This window comes from Tiliqua scincoides, chromosome 1 (assembly GCF_035046505.1).
Source record: "Tiliqua scincoides isolate rTilSci1 chromosome 1, rTilSci1.hap2, whole genome shotgun sequence".
NCBI lineage: Eukaryota > Metazoa > Chordata > Lepidosauria > Squamata > Scincidae > Tiliqua > Tiliqua scincoides.
Genome location: NC_089821.1, coordinates 301,509,965 through 301,528,970, shown reverse-complemented (window position 1 = coordinate 301,528,970; position 19,006 = coordinate 301,509,965). Strand labels below are relative to the sequence as shown.

Sequence of the window (19,006 nt, the reverse complement as noted above, 5' to 3'; positions counted from 1 at the left end):
ATTATCTCTCAGGCTAACCTACCTCACAGGTGTATCCTGTGGATAAAATGGGACAACCTCATTCAGAGCTCTTTCAAAGGACAGTACAGAAGAAGCCACAGTTAAAGCAACTGGCTCCCCATGCAGTCCCATCTGCAAAATTAAAGAGCTGCCACTTGGTAGATGGTTTTCTAAGTGTAAAGAGACTACCCTGTAATAGTGGATGGGCTGGAGACCTCACTTCATATCCTCATTCAGTCAAGGAGCTCACAGGGTGGTTGCGGATACCTCTCTATTATTAAGTCGCACGCTACTAGTGTAATTACTGTTTTACACTATTTTAACTATTTTACACAACAGGTTGTAGTTTGTCCGCTCCCTGCTTAAATAGCACCCATAAGGAGCACAGTCAAGAACAGAATTGTGATGAGGGGGGAGTGTTTAAACGTTTCTCCGAACACTGGGATCCCTTTAAAAACTGCCCCCACTCAACTATGCTACCATACTTCTAGGTAGGACTGTCAGGGTATATTTGCATTTATTCGCCTCATGTTTGTTTTATTATTTTGCCTTTCACAATGGATTTATTTTGATTCTTCATTCTATTACTGTAAACGAGCCTTAATAAACGGTGTATTGTGATTTGAACCCATTTGATTCGCCTCCTTTTCCCCTCTAAAACTAAGTGTTTTAGCCCAGTCCTATGCAACTTTTACCCCTGGGGGCTGGGGAGAAGAATAGGCTCTCAGTTTGGCTGTACTTGTCCTAAGAGGCAACTAAACAGCCACCGGGTAGATGAGGCTCGTCAGCCTGAGAAGGCAGCTCATCTGAGAGAAGGAAAACTCTGATCCCAAACCTCCACTGCCTTGTGGCTACATCCAGTTATGGAAAAGGCTTCAGGAGACAACCACGAGGCAAAATCCGGAGCCTGAGTCCCTGAGGCAGTTCGCGGCTGAACACAGTCACGCTCTGACAACTCCTGCGACGTCGCTGGAACCAACCGTATTGGCTTCTGCCTTTCCATTGGACCATTTCAGCAACGTGGAGAGGGGGGATTTGCTGCATGGGTAACAGTCTATCCTCCATATCTACTCTACCCAGGCTTCGTGCACTGGAGAGGACACTGTTTCAGAACCACCATTCAGAGCGTGGCACCATAGTCTTCCGAGACTGAAGGATGCCAACATGCACCTTTAGTCCAAGAGTCCAATCCAATGCAACTTTCCGGAGCCAATGCAGTTCCAAGGTAAGGGAATAAACATTTGCTTACCTTGAGGAGGCCTCCATGACTGCCACCCCACCGCCCGATGCAGCACAGGCCCCATTGGTGTGGCTGCATCAGCGCTGGAAAGTTAGATAGGATTGGGCCCTTATTCCTTCAAAGTGCACCATGACCATCATTGGCATCCTTCAGGCTCAGAAGACTATGGTATCGTGCTCTGAATGGTGGCTCTGGAACATAATGTCCTCTCCAGTGCGCAAAGCCTAGGTAAGGTAGATATGGAGGATAGACTGTTTCCCATGCAGCAAATCCCCCCTCTCCACGTCACTGGAATGGTCCAATGGAAAGGCAGAAGCCAATACAGTTGGTTCCAGCGGCATCGCAGGAGTTGCCAGAACATGACTGTGTTCAGCCATGAACTGCCTGACCAACACCATGACCAACAATTGAATATCCTTTAAAGTGCTTGTTTGGACACATTCCTGAGCATTCCCTATTGCAACACCCTTTAAAGCAAACGTTGAAACTGTTCCATATGCAAAGAGTTGAAAATAATGTCTGATCTCAAATTCCCTTGGGTACAGTGCAGACTCTATGCTCATACCTGCTTTTGCTCCTGCTGGAAGGACAAACACTGAGGGAGATTGCTTGGACAGGAGACATGCGCCACCCACATACAAGGAACCTGTAAAGTTTGCTCTTCTTGACACACAGCCTGTGCAAATGTAACAAGAGCTGGCCTTCACTCACCACATATTTCACAACAGTGGCCGATGGGCCGCAGTGGGTCTTTGCAGGTAGGCACTGGACATTGATTCTCAGAGCTCTGAAGCAAAGCAGCACAGATTCTGTGATGGTCCTTTAAAAAGAACAGCTGCATCACTCACTGACTAGAAAGCTTTAGCCCTGCTCAATGGACCCAACTTTCTGAGTTCTCCAGCACAATCCACCCAAGAGACACAGCACCGGCATCACTAGGTAGTGTCACCCGGTGTGCCAATGGTGTCACCCCAGTGGCCCTGCCTCTTCCAGTCTCACTCCAGCCCCACCACTTCTCACTGGCTTTTCAGACCAGTTGCTCGCTGCGGCGCTCCTGGGCCAGCTGCCCACAGTGGTGCCTCTGGTGTCTCCCCCTCCAGCGGTTTCACCCAGTGCAGTCCGCAACCCCTCCCCGCACCTGGCTAGTGATGCCACTGAGGCACAGAAGGCAAGGAACTGCCATTATCAGTCTTCCTGCTGTTGGTGGGACCACCAGGATCCAGTCATTATGAAACAGATCTCCATTTTCTCTCTGAGAGAGATGGAAGGGTGCAGCAGAAGCAGCACGTAGGTGTCTGAGACCAGTGAGATAATGGACAAGGTCTTTATGACATGAGAAAATGATTGCAGTAACAGAGAGAGACCGAGGCTCCACAACAAGGGTGTTGCTATATCATGATCCCAACATTTTTTATATCATCCCACCTGGAACCTGCCCTGTTGAGAGCCATAGTATCAAATCCGCCTTTCCAACATGACTGGTGGTGACCCTGGATCATAAACATAGACCAGCAAGCTGCTGTGTCTGTGATCATGTCTGCCCACTTGATGCTTCAGAAGTCACGAACCCATCCAGGTGACCTCCCACTCCCACTTTTATTGGGTCAACAGGAAAAGATCTCTGGAAGATGCCACAAACTGCAGTGATGCTTATGTCTGTGACCTCTTCTCCATGATTTAGACTCATTAGTCCAGCAGCATATAACCATGTTACAGGCCAACCCTACCTAAATTTCCTCCCTGCTGATGCAGGTGCATACTGCACCCTAAGGTGGTGGGGGCAGTAGGAGAAGTCTCCTTGGGGTGTGAACCTTTGTTCATTTGCCCTGGGGAAACCTCCCATAGTTCCTATTATGGCTATTTCACCAGCACAGGACTGAGGCATGTAAAGAAGAGGAAGAGGGATAGGGTTCAGCCGCACACGTGTGCCACTAAACCTGCCCTCTCCCTCCCTCCCTCCCCCATTTTGCCTTCCTTCCACCCCTAACCTTGTCCAGAAACTCCCCCATTCCTGCCCCTTCCTTCCTTGTTCCACCCACTGCCCGCCTCCACTGCCACCATATTTTTAACCAGCTGATGGTGGCCTGGCCACTGCCTCATATGCAGAGACACTAGAGACTGCACCGGCAGCCTCACTGCACTGGGTATCACCTGAGTACACAACACCCTCACACAACCTCCGGCAGAATCCAGGTCCTTCCTCCAGCTCTGCTGGAGAATTTCAATGCCAGATTTAGGATTTAAATGCCAGAGGATTTAGGTAGGGTTGGGCTGTTACTGTGGGTTCTTAATAAGCCACTTTACTTCAACTTCCTCACTGCCCACAATCCCTTGATAATACAACCAGGTGCTCTCAAGTGTGCTTGAAAAGTGATAACTTACTGCAGTGTTTCCACATTCACAGCCAGTTTTGTCTGGACACCTGGCGTTTGACAACCGGAATGTCGCTTGCCCCTGAAACTGCAGCTTGGCAGAGGGTCTCTGCATATATTCAGAGAGGGTGTCATCACTGGTGAACTTCTAATTTCCAGTTCAACAAACAAAGAAGCACAAAGATCCACATTTGTAGCAGATCAGTTCTCTCCACATTAAATTACATTCAAAGTAGTTTAATTAAAACCAATGCTGCTGTCCTGCGTAGTATAAGCTCCTCTTAATATACCCCTGCATAGCAACCACCTGCTACTGAAGCAGGAAAAGATCACTCTATGAGAAGAAACATTGGTGAGGAAAGGAAACATTGGTGAGGAAAGGAAAGTAAATGGGGAAGAGGGTCAATCAGCAAAAGTCAGAGCGAAGAGTTTTAATTAAGGGCAGGGATGAGCTGAGACTCAGATGACCCAGACTTGTGGGGCAAAAACACACACTTTTCGTGACTCATACTGACTCAAATTACATGTGTATTTGAACCCAGAAGTGACTCACAACTCAGGGGTTTTACCCCCAAAACGAAAAGACTCGAATAATTTGAGTCAAGACTTGCTTTTGCATGTGTTTGCAACTCTGTTTTATGTGTGTGCTTGCTTGCTTTTTTATCTGCATCAAGGTTTGACTCACTTTTCAAAAAGACAATGTCTCGAGTCAAAATGACTCAAAAAACAATTCTGGACGAGTCACGATAGCTGCTGTTATGGCTCCTGGGCGACTCAAGTCAAGGGAGATGGAGACTTGGGACTCAACTTGAGTCTTGGCACTGTGGCTCTGGTACATCCCTGATTAAGGGAGCTTCTAAATGGAGAGACAGAGAATTGGGGGCCAAGTGGAAAGAAATTCTAGTGTTAGGGAGCTACAAGGGAAAAGACACAAACAGGCAGGGAAATAGGGGTTAACCTTAGGCTTGGAAGATTAATGGAATCCTACTAAAGGTTTGAGGAGGAGCAAACAGAGAAAGGAAACAAGAAATTCTTACCTCAAATCTGAATTAAGAAGAGCCAGGAAGAGAGTGAAGAAAATGGTAGAAAGAACTGACAGGTTCAAAAGGATAAGCAGAAACCATCAAACAAGGGGCAATGGTGGCTGCTCTATCCTACCAACATCTCCTTTTACCTGCCCCATAATAGAAATGCTTCTGAGTTGTATCATCTGCTCGGATGACTCAATGTCCACACGGAAGGAGGTTTCAGGTTGAAAGAGAACATCATCGTACTGGCAGGGGACACGCTCTTCATCCACGGAGAAGGTGTATTTGCCCCTCTCTAGGTTTTCCAAAGAACTTGCCGCATGCCACAGTGTGGGGTCATACCACTGATAGTTCCCTGTGCTAGCAAATGTGACTTCTGAACCTGAGAAAAGAAAGACAACAAGGGCTGAATGTGATCATGTTTCACTGATACTCTTCGTTCTGCTCATTCATATATCTGGACACAACTAATGCAGACACAGTGTTATTTGTAGGTTTGCAATGACATGGGGAAAATTGACTGATTCATGTGACAAGACAGTGCACATGAATGTGCTATGAAGATGAAATTATGCAGGGGATGGACAGAGTAGATAGGGAGATGCTCTTTACACTCTCACATAATACCAGAACCAGGGGACATCCACTAAAATTGAGTGTTGGGTGGGTTAGGACAGACAAAAGAAAATATTTCTTTACTCAGCGTGTGGTCGGTCTGTGGAACTCCTTGCCACAGGATGTGGTGCTGGCGTCTACCCTAGACGCCTTTAAAAGGGGATTGGACAAGTTTCTGGAGGAAAAATCCATTATGGGGTACAAGCCATGATGTGTATGCACAACCTCCTGATTTTAGAGGTGGGTTATGTCAGAATGCCAGATGCAAGGGAGGGCACCAGGATGAGGTCTCTTGTTATCTGGTGTGCTCCCTGGGGCATTTGGTGGGCCGCTGTGGGATGCAGGAAGCTGGACTAGATGGGCCTATGGCCTGATCCAGTGGGGCTGTTCTTATGTTCTTAAGAAATTGCTCTGCTCCTCACAGTAGAGGAAAACTGAGAATCTAGAAATCTTCCTGGCCATACGTAAACTACAAATCAAAGAAGATGCCTTACATAAGAACATAAGAACAGCCCCACTGGATCAGGCCATAGGCCCATCTAGTCCAGCTTCCTGTATCTCACAGCGGCCCACCAAATGCCCCAGGGAGCACACCAGATAACAAGAGACCTCATCCTGGTGCCCTCCCCTACATCTGGCATTCTGACTTAACCCATTCCTAAAATCAGGAGGTTGCGCATACTCATCATGGCTTGTACCCCATAATGGATTTTTCCTCCAGAAACTCGTCCAATCCCCTTTTAAAGGCGTCTAGGCTAGACGCCAGCACCACATCCTGTGGCAAGGAGTTCCACAGACCGACCACACGCTGAGTAAAGAAATATTTTCTTTTGTCTGTCCTAACCCGCCCAACACTCAATTTTAGTGGATGTCCCCTGGTTCTGGTATTATGTGAGAGTGTAAAGAGCATCTCCCTATCCACTCTGTCCATCCCCTGCATAATTTTGTATGTCTCAATCATGTCCCCCCTCAAGCGTCTCTTTTCTAGGCTGAAGAGGCCCAAACGCCGTAGCCTTTCCTCATAAGGAAGGTGCCCCAGCCCCGTAATCATCTTAGTCGCTCTCTTTTGCACCTTTTCCATTTCCACTATGTCTTTTTTGAGATGCGGCGACCAGAACTGGACACAATACTCCAGGTGTGGCCTTACCATAGATTTGTACAACGGCATTATAATACTAGCCATTTTGTTCTCAATACCCTTCCTAATGATCCCAAGCATAGAATTGGCCTTCTTCACTGCTGCCGCACATTGGGTCGACACTTTCATCGACCTGTCCACCACCACCCCAAGATCTCTCTCCTGATCTGTCACAGACAGCTCAGAACCCATCAGCCTATATCTAAAGTTTTGATTTTTTGACCCAATGTGCATGACTTTACACTTACTGACATTGAAGCGCATCTGCCATTTTGCTGCCCATTCTGCCAGTCTGGAGAGATCCTTCTGGAGCTCCTCACAATCACTTCTGGTCTTTACCACTCGGAAAAGTTTGGTGTCGTCTGCAAACTTAGCCACTTCACTGCTCAACCCTGTCTCCAGGTCATTTATGAAGAGGTTGAAAAGCACCGGTCCCAGGACAGATCCTTGGGGCACACCGCTTTTCACCTCTCTCCATTGTGAAAATTGCCCATTGACACCCACTCTCTGCTTCCTGGCCTCCAACCTGTTCTCAATCCACGAGAGGACCTGTCCTCTAATTCCCTGACTGTGGAGTTTTTTCAGTAGCCTTTGGTGAGGGACCATGTCAAACGCCTTCTGAAAGTCCAGATATATAATGTCCACGGGTTCTCCCGCATCCACATGCCTGTTGACCTTTTCAAAGAATTCTATAAGGTTTGTGAGGCAAGACTTACCCTTACAGAAGCTATGCTGACTCTCCCTCAGCAAGGCCTGTTCGCCTTCTGATGCATCTTCCCTTGAAATCCAAGTTATACAAGCTTTTGTTACAAATGCAAAAGTTCCTAGCTTATGATATTCCAAAATCCCAGAACTGTATCCTTTTTTGCTTCATAGGAGTCTGCTTCTGACTATGATCTTGGCTTTGTACTGAACACAATACGGCCAAAAAAATCTTGGAATTCTAAAGTGTGGCTATCTGTCTGGGTCTATAGCAGGTCTCACACATTTAGCACTGGGACCCACTTTTTAGAATGAGAATCTGTCAGGACCCACCAGAAGTGATGTCATGACCAGAAGTGACATCACCAAGCAGGAAATTTTTTAACAATCCTAGGCTGCAATCCTACCCACACTCACCCAGGAGTAAGTCCCATTGACCACACAGGCCTACAAAACTGAGGGTCAGAAATGTTTTTCCCAAACTTTATGGTGGTTTGATAGGCTTCCTCATGAGGAAGCTGCTTGAACCATTCACTAATGAGGCTATACTATATCTCCAAAACTAGATGTAATAGGGTAAATCGGATGCCATTTTTTGGAATTGGCACCCCAAATATACCCAGGAATTGGTGTAACGTTCAAGGAAGCAAAATGTGTGTTGGCCTGTGCTATCATTGTTAAAAGAATATAAATAGTAGCTTGTTAAAAGTACAGGTCTGAAACATTTCCCCAAATGCAGCCACAAACCATGGTAGTATCAAGTCTAATATATTAAAAATGAAATATTGAAATGAATGGGGACCCACCTGAAATTGGCTCACGACCCACCTAGTGGGTCCCGGCCCACAGTTTGAGAAACACTGATCTATAGGAAGTATGTCCTGTGGCTGAAACAGCAGGGGTGAAATTTGCCTTTGTGATATCAATGGGTGTTTAAAAAAAAAATCCTTGGATCTGCTCTAAGGATCCATTCATAGTAAAGGTCGTGTTCTTCTGAATGGATGAATCAAAAACTTTTTCTTATGAACAGACTTTCAGAAGTGCTGGGAAAATGGCATTTCCCAGCAGAGACCCAGGTTCAAATCACTACCCAGCCATGAAGTACAGTGGGTGTCCTAGGTCAAAACACTCTGTTTTGCAGCTGAAACTACCTCACAGGGTTGTTGTGAAGATAAAAGACAGGAGAAAGGTGTTAGCCATCTTGAGCCCTTTGATGTATGGGTAGGCTAAAAATACAAGAAATAAATACAGGTATGTGCTGCTTAACAACAGGCATATGTTCTCCAATCCCTTTTGTTATGTAATTAGGTCATTAAGCGAACATTCAGCTCAATCTAGTGTCGTTGTTGTGTAAACCGACTCTACCTGCAAGACACTAGCTGGTTGCACAGGCTACTGGAGGTAGATTGCCTCTTCTTTGTATTAAGAGCTTCTGTTGTATAACAGACACTGCAGGTTATGGAAGACATGTCTAACTAAGAGCCTCAGTGTTGTGCTTTGACCACCATTGCATATGTGGTTCGTCGTTAAGTGGAAGGTTGTTAAGAGGCGCACACCTATATTACTAAACAAAAGACTAAGACCCCAGGCACACCTGAGAGCTAAGGTCCATACATCAGCTGGGGGGGGGGGGGCATGATTGAGACATACAAAATTATGCATGGGATGGATCAAGTGGATACAGAGAGAGACTCTTTTCCCTCTCACATAACATCAGAACCAGGGGACATTCACTAAAATTGAATGTTGGGAGAGTTAGGAGAGACAAAAAAAATATTTCTTTACCCAGCGTGTAGTTGGTCTGTGGATGGCATCTTGCCTTTAAAAAGGGATTGGACAGATTTCTGGAGGAAAAGTTCATCACGGGTTAGAAGTCATGGTAGGAATGTGTAACCTCCTGGTTTTAGAGGTAGGCTACCGCAGATTGCCAGATACAGGGGAGGGTACCAGGACGCAGAGTGTGTCTTGTCTTGTGTGCTCCGTGGGGCATTTGGTGGGCCACTGTAAGATACAGGAAGCTAGACTAGATGAGCCTTTCGCCTGATCCAGCGGGGCTCTTCTTATGTTCTTACCTGTTAAGTCGCCATAGATGCTCAGCTCTGCTCTGCTCCTGCTATATTTTACAAGGCAAAAAAAGAGTTTCCAATTCCAAAAATGGCACCCACCACTGTGATCTGAAATGGTACAGTTTAATCTATCCCCTGTGGTAGATCACCTCATGCTGCTCCATGGGTAGACCAGGCCTGAGCATTTCTGAAAGCAACACCTGCATGTACTGATGAGAGATTTCAGCCACAAATATCCCTGTAGCATCTGCTTTATTACTCCCGACATATTATGAGAATGCTACGTAGAACACAGCAAAGTTGCTGGAGAGGATCAGGGCAAAGTCTTCCACAAACAATTCACTGGTGAGGAGCTCTGGGTGACAATAAACATGACAACTTTATTTGCAATGCATTAGCCAGGGTGCATGTGGATGTATTTTCTAGCCACAGCTCTCTGTCAATGCAACTGTAAACATGCCATCCATAAGCTGCCTCCCACAGCTCCTCTGCTGGGGAATTTAATATTAAAATAAACAATACACAGGGGCTGCTGCACACAGTATATTACTGACACTCATATTTAATTCATGGACAACCTTTTCCTGTTTAATATTAATAAAGCTGTCACAGATTTGCATATAATCTGGCATGCTCATAAGAACCAAAGACCACAAGAGTCTTGCTACAGAATTTACCTTGGTTGGCTTAGATTGCATGGACTGTGGGATTTTTTCCACATGCCAATAAAACATAAGAACGTAAGAAGAGCCCCACTGGATCAGGCCATAGGCCCATCTAGTTCAGCTTCCTGTATCTCACAGTGGCCCACCAGGTGCCTCCAGTAGCACACAAGACAAAAGACCTTCATCCTGTTGCTATCCCTTGCATCTGGCATTCTGAGGTAGCCTACTTCTAAAATCAGGAGGTTGCACAAACCCACCATGGCTTGTAACCTGTGATGAACTTTTCTTCCAGAAATTTGTCCAATCCCCTTTTAAAGGAGTCTAGGTCAGATGCCATCACCACATCATGTGGTAAGGAGTTCCACAGACTAATCACACAGTGGATAAGAAAATATTTTCTTTTGACCTTCTTTTGACTCAATTTTAGTGGATGTCCCCTGGTTCTGGTGTTGTGTGAGAGTCTAAAGAGCATCGCTCTATCCACTCTATCCATCCCCTGCATAAAATTGTATGTCTCAACCATATCCCCCTTCAGGCTCATTTTTTCTAGACTGAATAAAGCAGGAACACTTCCTTTCATACACACCATACATCATACACACTCTACAGGGAGCTGCAGGATGGGATGGCTTCCCATTCACTTCAGTGGAGTAGCTGCCTCTCCAGTGCCTGCATTTCTTGACAGGCATTGTGATGCACCCTCTGCTGAGATGAATGGCAAATACCCAGCAGAACAGGAAGTTCCACAAAAGCATTGGTGGTCTCATATCCACACACACACACACACACAAATGCTGCCGCTAACATAGTGATAGGTTGGGGGTGTGATTGGAATAAATGTGCTTCAGCATGTGAAAGTCAGGCTCAGGGAGTGATTCATGCCTGCGAGAATGGCAGTCACCTCTGCCATTCTAATCATTTTATTTATTATTAGAATTTGTATCCCACACCACTGCAAAGGTTCAGGGAAGCTATGTGATAGTAAAACAACACAGGCCTACAAAATTGAGGGTCAGAAACGTTTTTCCGCAAACTTTATGGTGGTTTGATATGAATTTGGGGTGCCCATTCCAACAATGGCATCCGTTTTGTCTAGTTCCGGAGATATAGTATAACCTCGTTTGTGAATGATTCAAGCAGCTTCCTCATGAGGAAGCTGCTTGAACCATTCACTAAAGAGGCTATACTATATCTTCAAAACGTGATAGGGCAAAACTGATACCATTTTTGGAATCGGCACCCCAAATATACCCAGGAACTGGTGTAATGTTTAAGGAAGCAAAATGTGTGTTGGTCTGTTGCAATGTTTAATTGATTACTTGGCTAGATGAATCAATTACTTGGCTTACTTGGCTAGATGAATCAATTTCACTCAACTTTTTAACTGAATAAAAAGGTGCAGATTTTCAAAAAGATGCGTTAAGTTCAATGCAAATGCATATAACAACTGCAGGTGTCGAGCACCATCACAGAAGAGCTATTCCCTCATAACTATCACACTGGAGGCAATGCCTCTTCTATGGTTATGCCTCTTCTGACAACAATGAAACAAAGAGTAAACCTCTTGCTTCAGAACCATTGTTTTTAACCATAAGCACATTGATGCAAATTTCATTGATTAATGCATCCTCAGCATCACCTGGCAGGACAAAGTTCCAAACAACACAGTCCTGGAACAAGCTGGAATCCCTAGCATGTATGCACTGCTGAAACAGAGACGCCTGCGTTGGTCATGTCGTGGGAATGGATGATGGCCGGATCCCAAAGGATCTCCTCTATGGAGAACCCGTGCAAGGAAAGCGCCCTACAGGTAGACCACAGCTGGGATACAAGGACATCTGCAAGAGGGATCTGAAGGCCTTAGGGGTGGACCTCAACAGGTGGGAAACCCTGGCCTCTAAATGTCCCTCTTGGAGGCAGGCTGTGCAGCAAGGCCTTTCCCAGTTTGAAGAGACACTTGGCCAACAGACTGAGGCAAAGAGGCAAAGAAGGAAGGCCCATAGCCAGGGAGACAGACCAGGGACAGACTGCACTTGCTCCCGGTGTGGAAGGGATTGTCACTCCCGAATCGGCCTTTTCAGCCACACTAGTTCCAGAACCCACCATTCAGAGCGCGACACCATAGTCTTTTGAGACTGAAGGTTGCCAACAATTGACTAACAGCCCAACTTAATGCTTCCCCCCTTCTAATGCAGGCATGCCAAAATGGCTCATGCTGCATCCTGCAGGGGGAAGTAGTCTGGGAGATCTTTCTGAGCAAGCCTACATGGCATGGAGGAGGGTCTACTCAGACCTGCGCTAGTGAAATTGCTGGCACAGATCTGCATGGACCCAGGTTGCATGATCAGGTCTGGGAAGGGAGCTAGGATTCAATGGCCAAACTCGCAGCCAAACCTGCCCCCCTTCAAACCCTTCCTCTGCCCCCACCACTGCCCCATTCCACCACCCTGCCATCCCACCCTGCCTTCCCTGCTTGGTTGGTGGATCCTGATGGAGCCTCTGCCACGTGTGGGTTGGCTGCAGCTTTCCTGTTAGTGCGCTGTCGGGGCCCCTCCCAGATGCCCTGACCCCTGACTTACCCTGGAGCAGGCACCCCATGCCCAGGGTGAGGAGGCTTCCCTGCCCTTGAAGGGGGCAAAGCAGGTTGGCTCACCCCAACCAGCCAGAGGGGGCTGGCAGGGCAAACAAGGAACATTGCAGGAAACAAGCCAGGAACAGGAAAGGCCTTTTCTGCCCCACCTGGAGGAAGGGTAGGGCCAAAGGGGGTGGGCTTGCTCCATAAAACAGGGAGGCCAGGGATGAGAGGCAGTCAGTGTGAAGCAGGGAGCTGTGAGGTGAACAGCTCCTGCTCCTAGGCCAGGTTTGGCAGCTCTACTAGGGAGGAGGACACGGGTGCTGGAACCCCCTCCCCCTTTTAGCCTATCTGAGGCCTCCCTGGGGGTGGAACAAGCCTGCTCCAGGCCCCTCCAGGGCAGGGACCCTACATGCACCATCAGCACGTACCTCCATGCGCAGTCAGTGCACTTTTTGTGACTGCCATAAAGCCATACTGCAGGTAGAAAGCTAGTTCTGCCAGAGTTTCAGCCCTGTAGGATTGTACTATAAGGCTGCAAACCTATACGCACCTGTGTGTGAGCCTTACTGAATACAGTGAAACATACTCCTGAGTAAACATGCTTAGGCTTGCACTGTGATTAGGAGAGGAGCTGTAGTTCAGGGTTTGAGCCCCAGCCCCTGCTTCCCATGAAGACATCCCAGGCTCAGACCTTGGCAGCATCTCCAGGTAGGGCAGAGAGAACCCACTATCCAAAACCTGGAGAGCCAGTCCAGCATGGATAATACTGAGCTACACAGCTCAGCGTTTGACTGTGTAGAAGGCAGCCTCCTGTATTCTACTAATCATGTAGCAGCCCTAAGAACAGCGTAACACATACTGACTCTCCTTCTTGCTTCACCTCTGCCACTGAAACCAGACCAGAGTGATCCAGTAGCCCATTTCAGCTCAATGCCTCAGTCCCAGATCAAATTGGGCAGCGTGCCCTTGAGCAACAAGCCCCAAACGTGGGCGTCAGTTTCAGGACATTTGTACTAAACACTACGGAAGTGTGAACGCTGAAGGTGGTTCTACTGGGAACATCCTCTACGTCAGCTGCATCGAAATGCCAGAGCAAAGCACAGCTCATTTCAACAGAACATCCACTGGAGATGTCCCTGGAGGAATGAATAAATGTATTCCTGGAGGAATAAACCAATGTTTATCATCCTTCCCTCCTTCATTGTTTGCTTTTTTCCCCCTTCATTTTTGAAAGAAAAGCTCCCACTGTAATTCCACAGCCTGGAAGGCTCCCGGAGAAAGTTAATTATGACTAAGAAAAGGACTCAAGCAAACGGAGTAACTGAGGCATATTCTCCCTGTGCTTAATTTGCATGACTAATTAACGGTCGATTGAGCAAAATACCTGTCTCACATCCTGGATCCTGGTTGCCATCAAAAGCTGTGAATGCAGCACCAGGGGCCATAATGAATTCTCCATTCAAAGGAATGTGCTGGTAACAGAAACAAACAAAAAGCGTGGTGAGGCATCTCTGGGCTGTTCCAAACAAGCCAGGCTCGTAACTGAGTAATATTAACAACATTCCTTAACATTCCTTACCATAAATATGTTCCATGCACAATGAGCTCTAGCACCATTCATTCATTCATACAAAGTTACCACCAAGCACAGCAGTGACATAGCTAGAGGGCGGTGCATAAAAACATAAGAACATAAGAAGAGCCCCACTGGATCAGGCCATAGGCCCATACAGCTGCCTGAATCTCACAGTGGCCCACCAAATGCCCCAGGGAGCACACAAGACAGCAAGAGACCTGCATCCTGGTGCCTTCCTTGCATCTGGCATTCTGACATAGCCCATTTCTAAAATCAGGAGGTTGCACATACACATCACAGGTTGTAACCCGTGATGGATTTTTCCACCAGAAGCGTGTCCAATCCCCTTTTAAAGGCATCTAGGCCAGATACCATCATCACATCCTGTCGCAAGGAGTTCCAAAGCCCTAAATTTGGCAGGGACCCTCACCGCAGCATGCAAGTGGTCCCTCCTCCTCCCCTTCAGAGCCACTCCGGGTGGGGGAGCAAAACGGAGGCATACACAGTGAGGCTCCCTGCAAAATTTAGTGCTTTGTACCCCCTCTAGCTACGCCACTGAAGCATAGTATGAAGTACAGTAGATTCTTAAGCTGATCCAAAGCAGTTTGACCACAAGAGGGTGACTTGTACAGTCTGGGTGGTCCAGATGCTGGGTGACAGACAACATATGAAATCATGCTCCTGAACTGCAGGACCCTGTTTCAGGGATGGGCTGACACTTGGATGACTCGGACTAGAGTCACAAAAACACACGTTTTTTACAACACCTATATACACTCGTTACACGTTTTTGATTCTTGATTTGTGTCTTTTTTCGGAAATGAGTTGAGACTCGTTCACTCAAGTTTCTTCACTCAAGTCTATCACCTGGCTGTCCTGTCTGTTGCGTATCTCTGTGTGTTTGCTGCATGAGTCGGGGGAGGGAATGACTAGAAGAAGGCCTAGGTAGGCAGGACATGGGAGGAGCGGGCTCTCTTATGCATCTCGGAAGGACCAAGCAAATGATTGACTGAATGGGATGCCCAGATTTTTTCTTGCCTCTGTCTGGGCAGGGGAGGGGAGAAGCAGGAGCAAAACGGCAAGGGATTACATAGGAAAGGGGGCTAAGGAGGCAGGCAAAGAAGGGAGGAAGAGGCATTTCCTTGCAATAGGAGAGGAATGCCTTCCAAACACGTGACTCATTTGAAGTGACACTTCAGAACATCGCTGACAGCAGATGGATTGGGACCCTCAGGGCAGTGTGAATGAGAAATCCAACAGGTACTCTGCCCCCATCAGCACCTCTGTTTTTTCAGCAGAGCCATGCCTGACTCGCGGCTTGAAAAGACTGTGACTCGAGTCATAGAGACTCTAAAAACAGCACTAGGCGAGTTGCAAAGGCCACCCATTATGACTTGTTTGAAACTTGAGTTGGAGAAGCAGAAACACAGGACTTGACTTGAGTCCAGAGGGGTTGGCTCCAGAACATCCTTGGTTTATAGTTCTATTGGCTACAGAAGCATTCAAACATAGCCCCCTCTTCCAAGTGTATTTTGAAAGGGTACAGTCTATGCATGCAGCAGAATGAGATAGGAATGGAGCATTGGATTCCAAAGGTGGTAGAGTGTATTAGTTTACATCCCACCATTTCTCTGAGGAGTCCAGGCAGCAAACACAGTTCGTTCCCTCCCCATTGTATGATCACAACAACCCTGTGATGTCGGTTTAGCTGAAATATAGTGCAGCTCAGGCTAGGTCACGTAGATTCATGGCTGAGCAGGGATTTGAACCTGAGTGATAAGAACATAAGATCTGCCCCACTGGATCAGGCCATAGGCCCATCTAGTCCAGCTTCCCATATCTCACAGCGGCCCACCAAATGCCCCAGGGAGCACACCACATAACAAGAGACCTGCATCCTGGTGCCCTCCCTTGCATCTGGCATTCTGATGTAGCCCATTTCTAAAATCAGGAGGTTCCACATACACATCATGGCTTGTAAGTCATAATGGATTTTTCCTCCAGAAACTTGTCCAATCCCCTTTAAAGGCATCCAGGCCAGATGCCATCACCACATCCTGCGGCAAGGAGTTCCACAGACTGACCACACGCTGAGTAAAGAAATATTTTCTTTTGTCCGTCCTAGTTCTCCCAACACTCAATTTTAGTGGATATCCCCTGGTTCTGGTGTTATGTGAGAGTGTAAAGAGCATCTCTCCATCCACTTTATCCTTCCCGTGCATAATTTTGTATGTCTCAATCATGTCCCCCCTCAGGTGTCCCTTTTCTAGGCTGAAGAGGCCCAAACGCCCTAGACTTTCCGCATAAGGAAGGTGCCCCAGCCCAGTAATCATCTTAGTTGCTCTCTTTTGCACCTTTTCCATTTCCACTATGTCCTTTTTGAGATGTGGCGACCAGAACTGGACGCAGTACTCCAGGTGTGGCCTCACCATCGATTTGTACAACGGCATTACAATATTAGCTGTTTTGTTCTTAATATGTACCTTTTCTAATGATCCCAAGCCCTTCTTTACTAACGTCACACATGATCACTGTTCCCCAGTGGCTCCGTAACATGACTAGCTGCTCTAAGTCACAGTTATTTAACATGTCAAGGAATCCGGTCTCCTTTTCATGACCACAACACAAATTGACCCAGTCTATATGAGGATAATTGAAGTCCCCCATGATTACAACCCTGTCCCTCCTTGTCACTTCCCTGATCTGTTTCCTCATTTCAAGGTCCCCTTCCGGTTTCTGGTCTGGAGGACGATAGCACGCCCCCAGTATTACGTTGCTCCTCAGGCCTGGTAATTTAACCCACAGAGATTCTACGGTGGAGTCAGACCCGCCTTCAATCTCTACTTTGCTGGATTCTATCCCTTCCTTAACATCAACGGCCAGCCCACCTCCAACACGCCCCTCCCTGTCCCTCCTGTAGAGTTTATAGCCCGGGATTGCAGTATCCCACTGATTTTCCGCATTCTACCAGGTTTCTGTTATGCCCACTATGTCAATATTTTCCCTAGTCACCAGACATTCCAGTTCTCCTATCTTTGCTCGGAGACTTCATCTTAACCCTGGTTCAACACACTGAGCACCACCCCATGCAGACTGTCAGAATGGTGAACTGTACCACTTCAGAACTGCATGTGGGAGATCGCATGCTTTAATGCTCCCTTGAATAAAAAGCTGAAAAATGTAGAAAATTAGCACAGTGAGGAGCTGGCAGCTATACTGAATGAGTTGCGAACTCTCAGGTATTCTTTTTCTTTCCACATTCAGTGAGATTTTTGTTTGTTTTTAGTGGGATCCCTCCACTTGCAGTCTGAAGTGGTACAAACCATGCTACCATGCCAGGACTCTACTATCTCAGTCTGCGGTGCAGAGCTGGCCTAAGAATCCCTACATATACATGATATTGTCTCTGAACAGCCCAAAGCCTGTCCTAATTTGAGAATTTGGCTGTGTCATTTTGAGATGTGTGATCTTTGCATGTAAGTGCAATAAAGAAGGTACGGTAACCCTAAATGTGCCATCTTCTCACCCACATCCTAACACGGATTCCAGCAGATTAACAGCCCAATCCTAACCAACCCTTCCACACCACAATGCAAGGGCATCAAAATGGCCTCTGCTGCATCAAGCTCTGGAGAGGCTGCTAAGCCCAGCAGCTGCTATGGAGCTACTTGGGCTTGGGCCAGCAAAATCACTGGTGCAGACCCAAGAAGCCTCATATTGGCAGATCAAACTCGGGAGGGGGGGCGATAGGATATGGTGGGAGGCTCTGCTGCCATCCCCACCCCCCAACAACATTACACTTGCTCCCAGCCTCCATGCCTGCTTTTTAGAGGCTGGCCATTTGGGGAAGCAGGGTTAGAAAGATCCTTGGACAGATCCAGCAGACTCTTTGCCATATATTCTTAAGTAACTCAGAGCAGCACACAGTTAGGGGTGGGACTGTCCCATTTGGTCACTGCAACAACCCTGTGAGGCAGGCTAATGCAAGAGTGAGCTCCATGGTCCCTGGGAATTCAAACCAGGCCTGCCAGGTATAGCACCCCATCCTTCACGCCATTCTGGTTTTCAGGGAAGGGCTCACAAAAGGATGCGCCACATTTTCTAAAGGCAGCAATGGCCGCCCTATTCAATGTAGCCTGCTATGCAGTCATTCTCATTCCTTTTCCCTGAGCCAAAGACATCCTCTGCTGTGCTCTGCCTGCATTGTGCCAGAGCCGTCCTGCTCGCATGTCACGGCCCGCATCTGAGCATGCTGTTCTGCAGTGCTGGAAGCACTTGGGAGTGCTGCAAAGAGCTCATTCACAATCAAGCCGGCGTGACGACACTGATTGGAGATAGTGCTGTACTTTGCGTTCCTTCTCCGCCATAAAGCAGCAGTGAGTGCCTTTTGAGGCTAGCCTGGCATTGATTGAGGTGCCTGTGAGAGAAGCACAAGGCTTTTAATATCGAAGCTTCCTACAAGGTTTTCTACGCTGAGCTGCACCTGGGAGTAAAATGGGAAGAGAAAAAAATGCAGATTCCACTGTTATCCAGTTAATTAGCTCTCATCTATTTTGATCTACTCTCAGTCCTATATGCACTTGCTACCTCTCACCTGCAGGTGGCAGCAGTTTTCCAGAGCTATCCAGCATAAAAAGAAATTTCCTTCTTCAACTGGCAATGAATGAATGGGGAAGGAAAAAGGGAATTTAAGGATAAGGAGTTTGTCAGTATCTGCTGGCAACCAAATCACTGTTCAGAAAACTCATATACCCTTTCATACGAAGGGAAAGTTGGACTTCATCTGATCCCTGATCCCTGGAAGGCAGAAGAAAGCAGACACAGTACCCCCAAATCCTTTGGCGATGAGGCATGGCACCCAAGGAATTGTGCTGGCAAACTACATCATCCAAACGTTTTGCTCTTTGAAGGCCCCAGGCTTTTATCACCCACTGAATCTCATGGATCAGGCCACAGGCCCATTAGTCCAGCATTCTGCTTCCCAAGGTGGGTCACCAGTTGCGCCTGGGATGATAAATTGACAATCAGG

The 19,006-nt window shown here is 47.2% G+C and overlaps 1 protein-coding gene across 1 annotated transcript in view; it reads right to left on the bottom strand.

Moving 5' to 3' along the window:
* AMN (amnion associated transmembrane protein) overlaps nt 1-19,006 on the bottom strand; it is a 70,992-nt gene that overhangs the window by 15,294 nt on the left and 36,692 nt on the right. Inside the window, exons 4-7 of the mRNA XM_066624147.1 lie at nt 13,786-13,873; nt 4,787-5,022; nt 3,623-3,760; nt 1,952-2,060 (exon numbers count right to left, since the gene is read on the bottom strand). Coding sequence (XP_066480244.1) covers nt 1,952-2,060; nt 3,623-3,760; nt 4,787-5,022; nt 13,786-13,873 — 571 coding nt within the window. The remainder of the gene's footprint in view (nt 1-1,951; nt 2,061-3,622; nt 3,761-4,786; nt 5,023-13,785; nt 13,874-19,006) is intronic.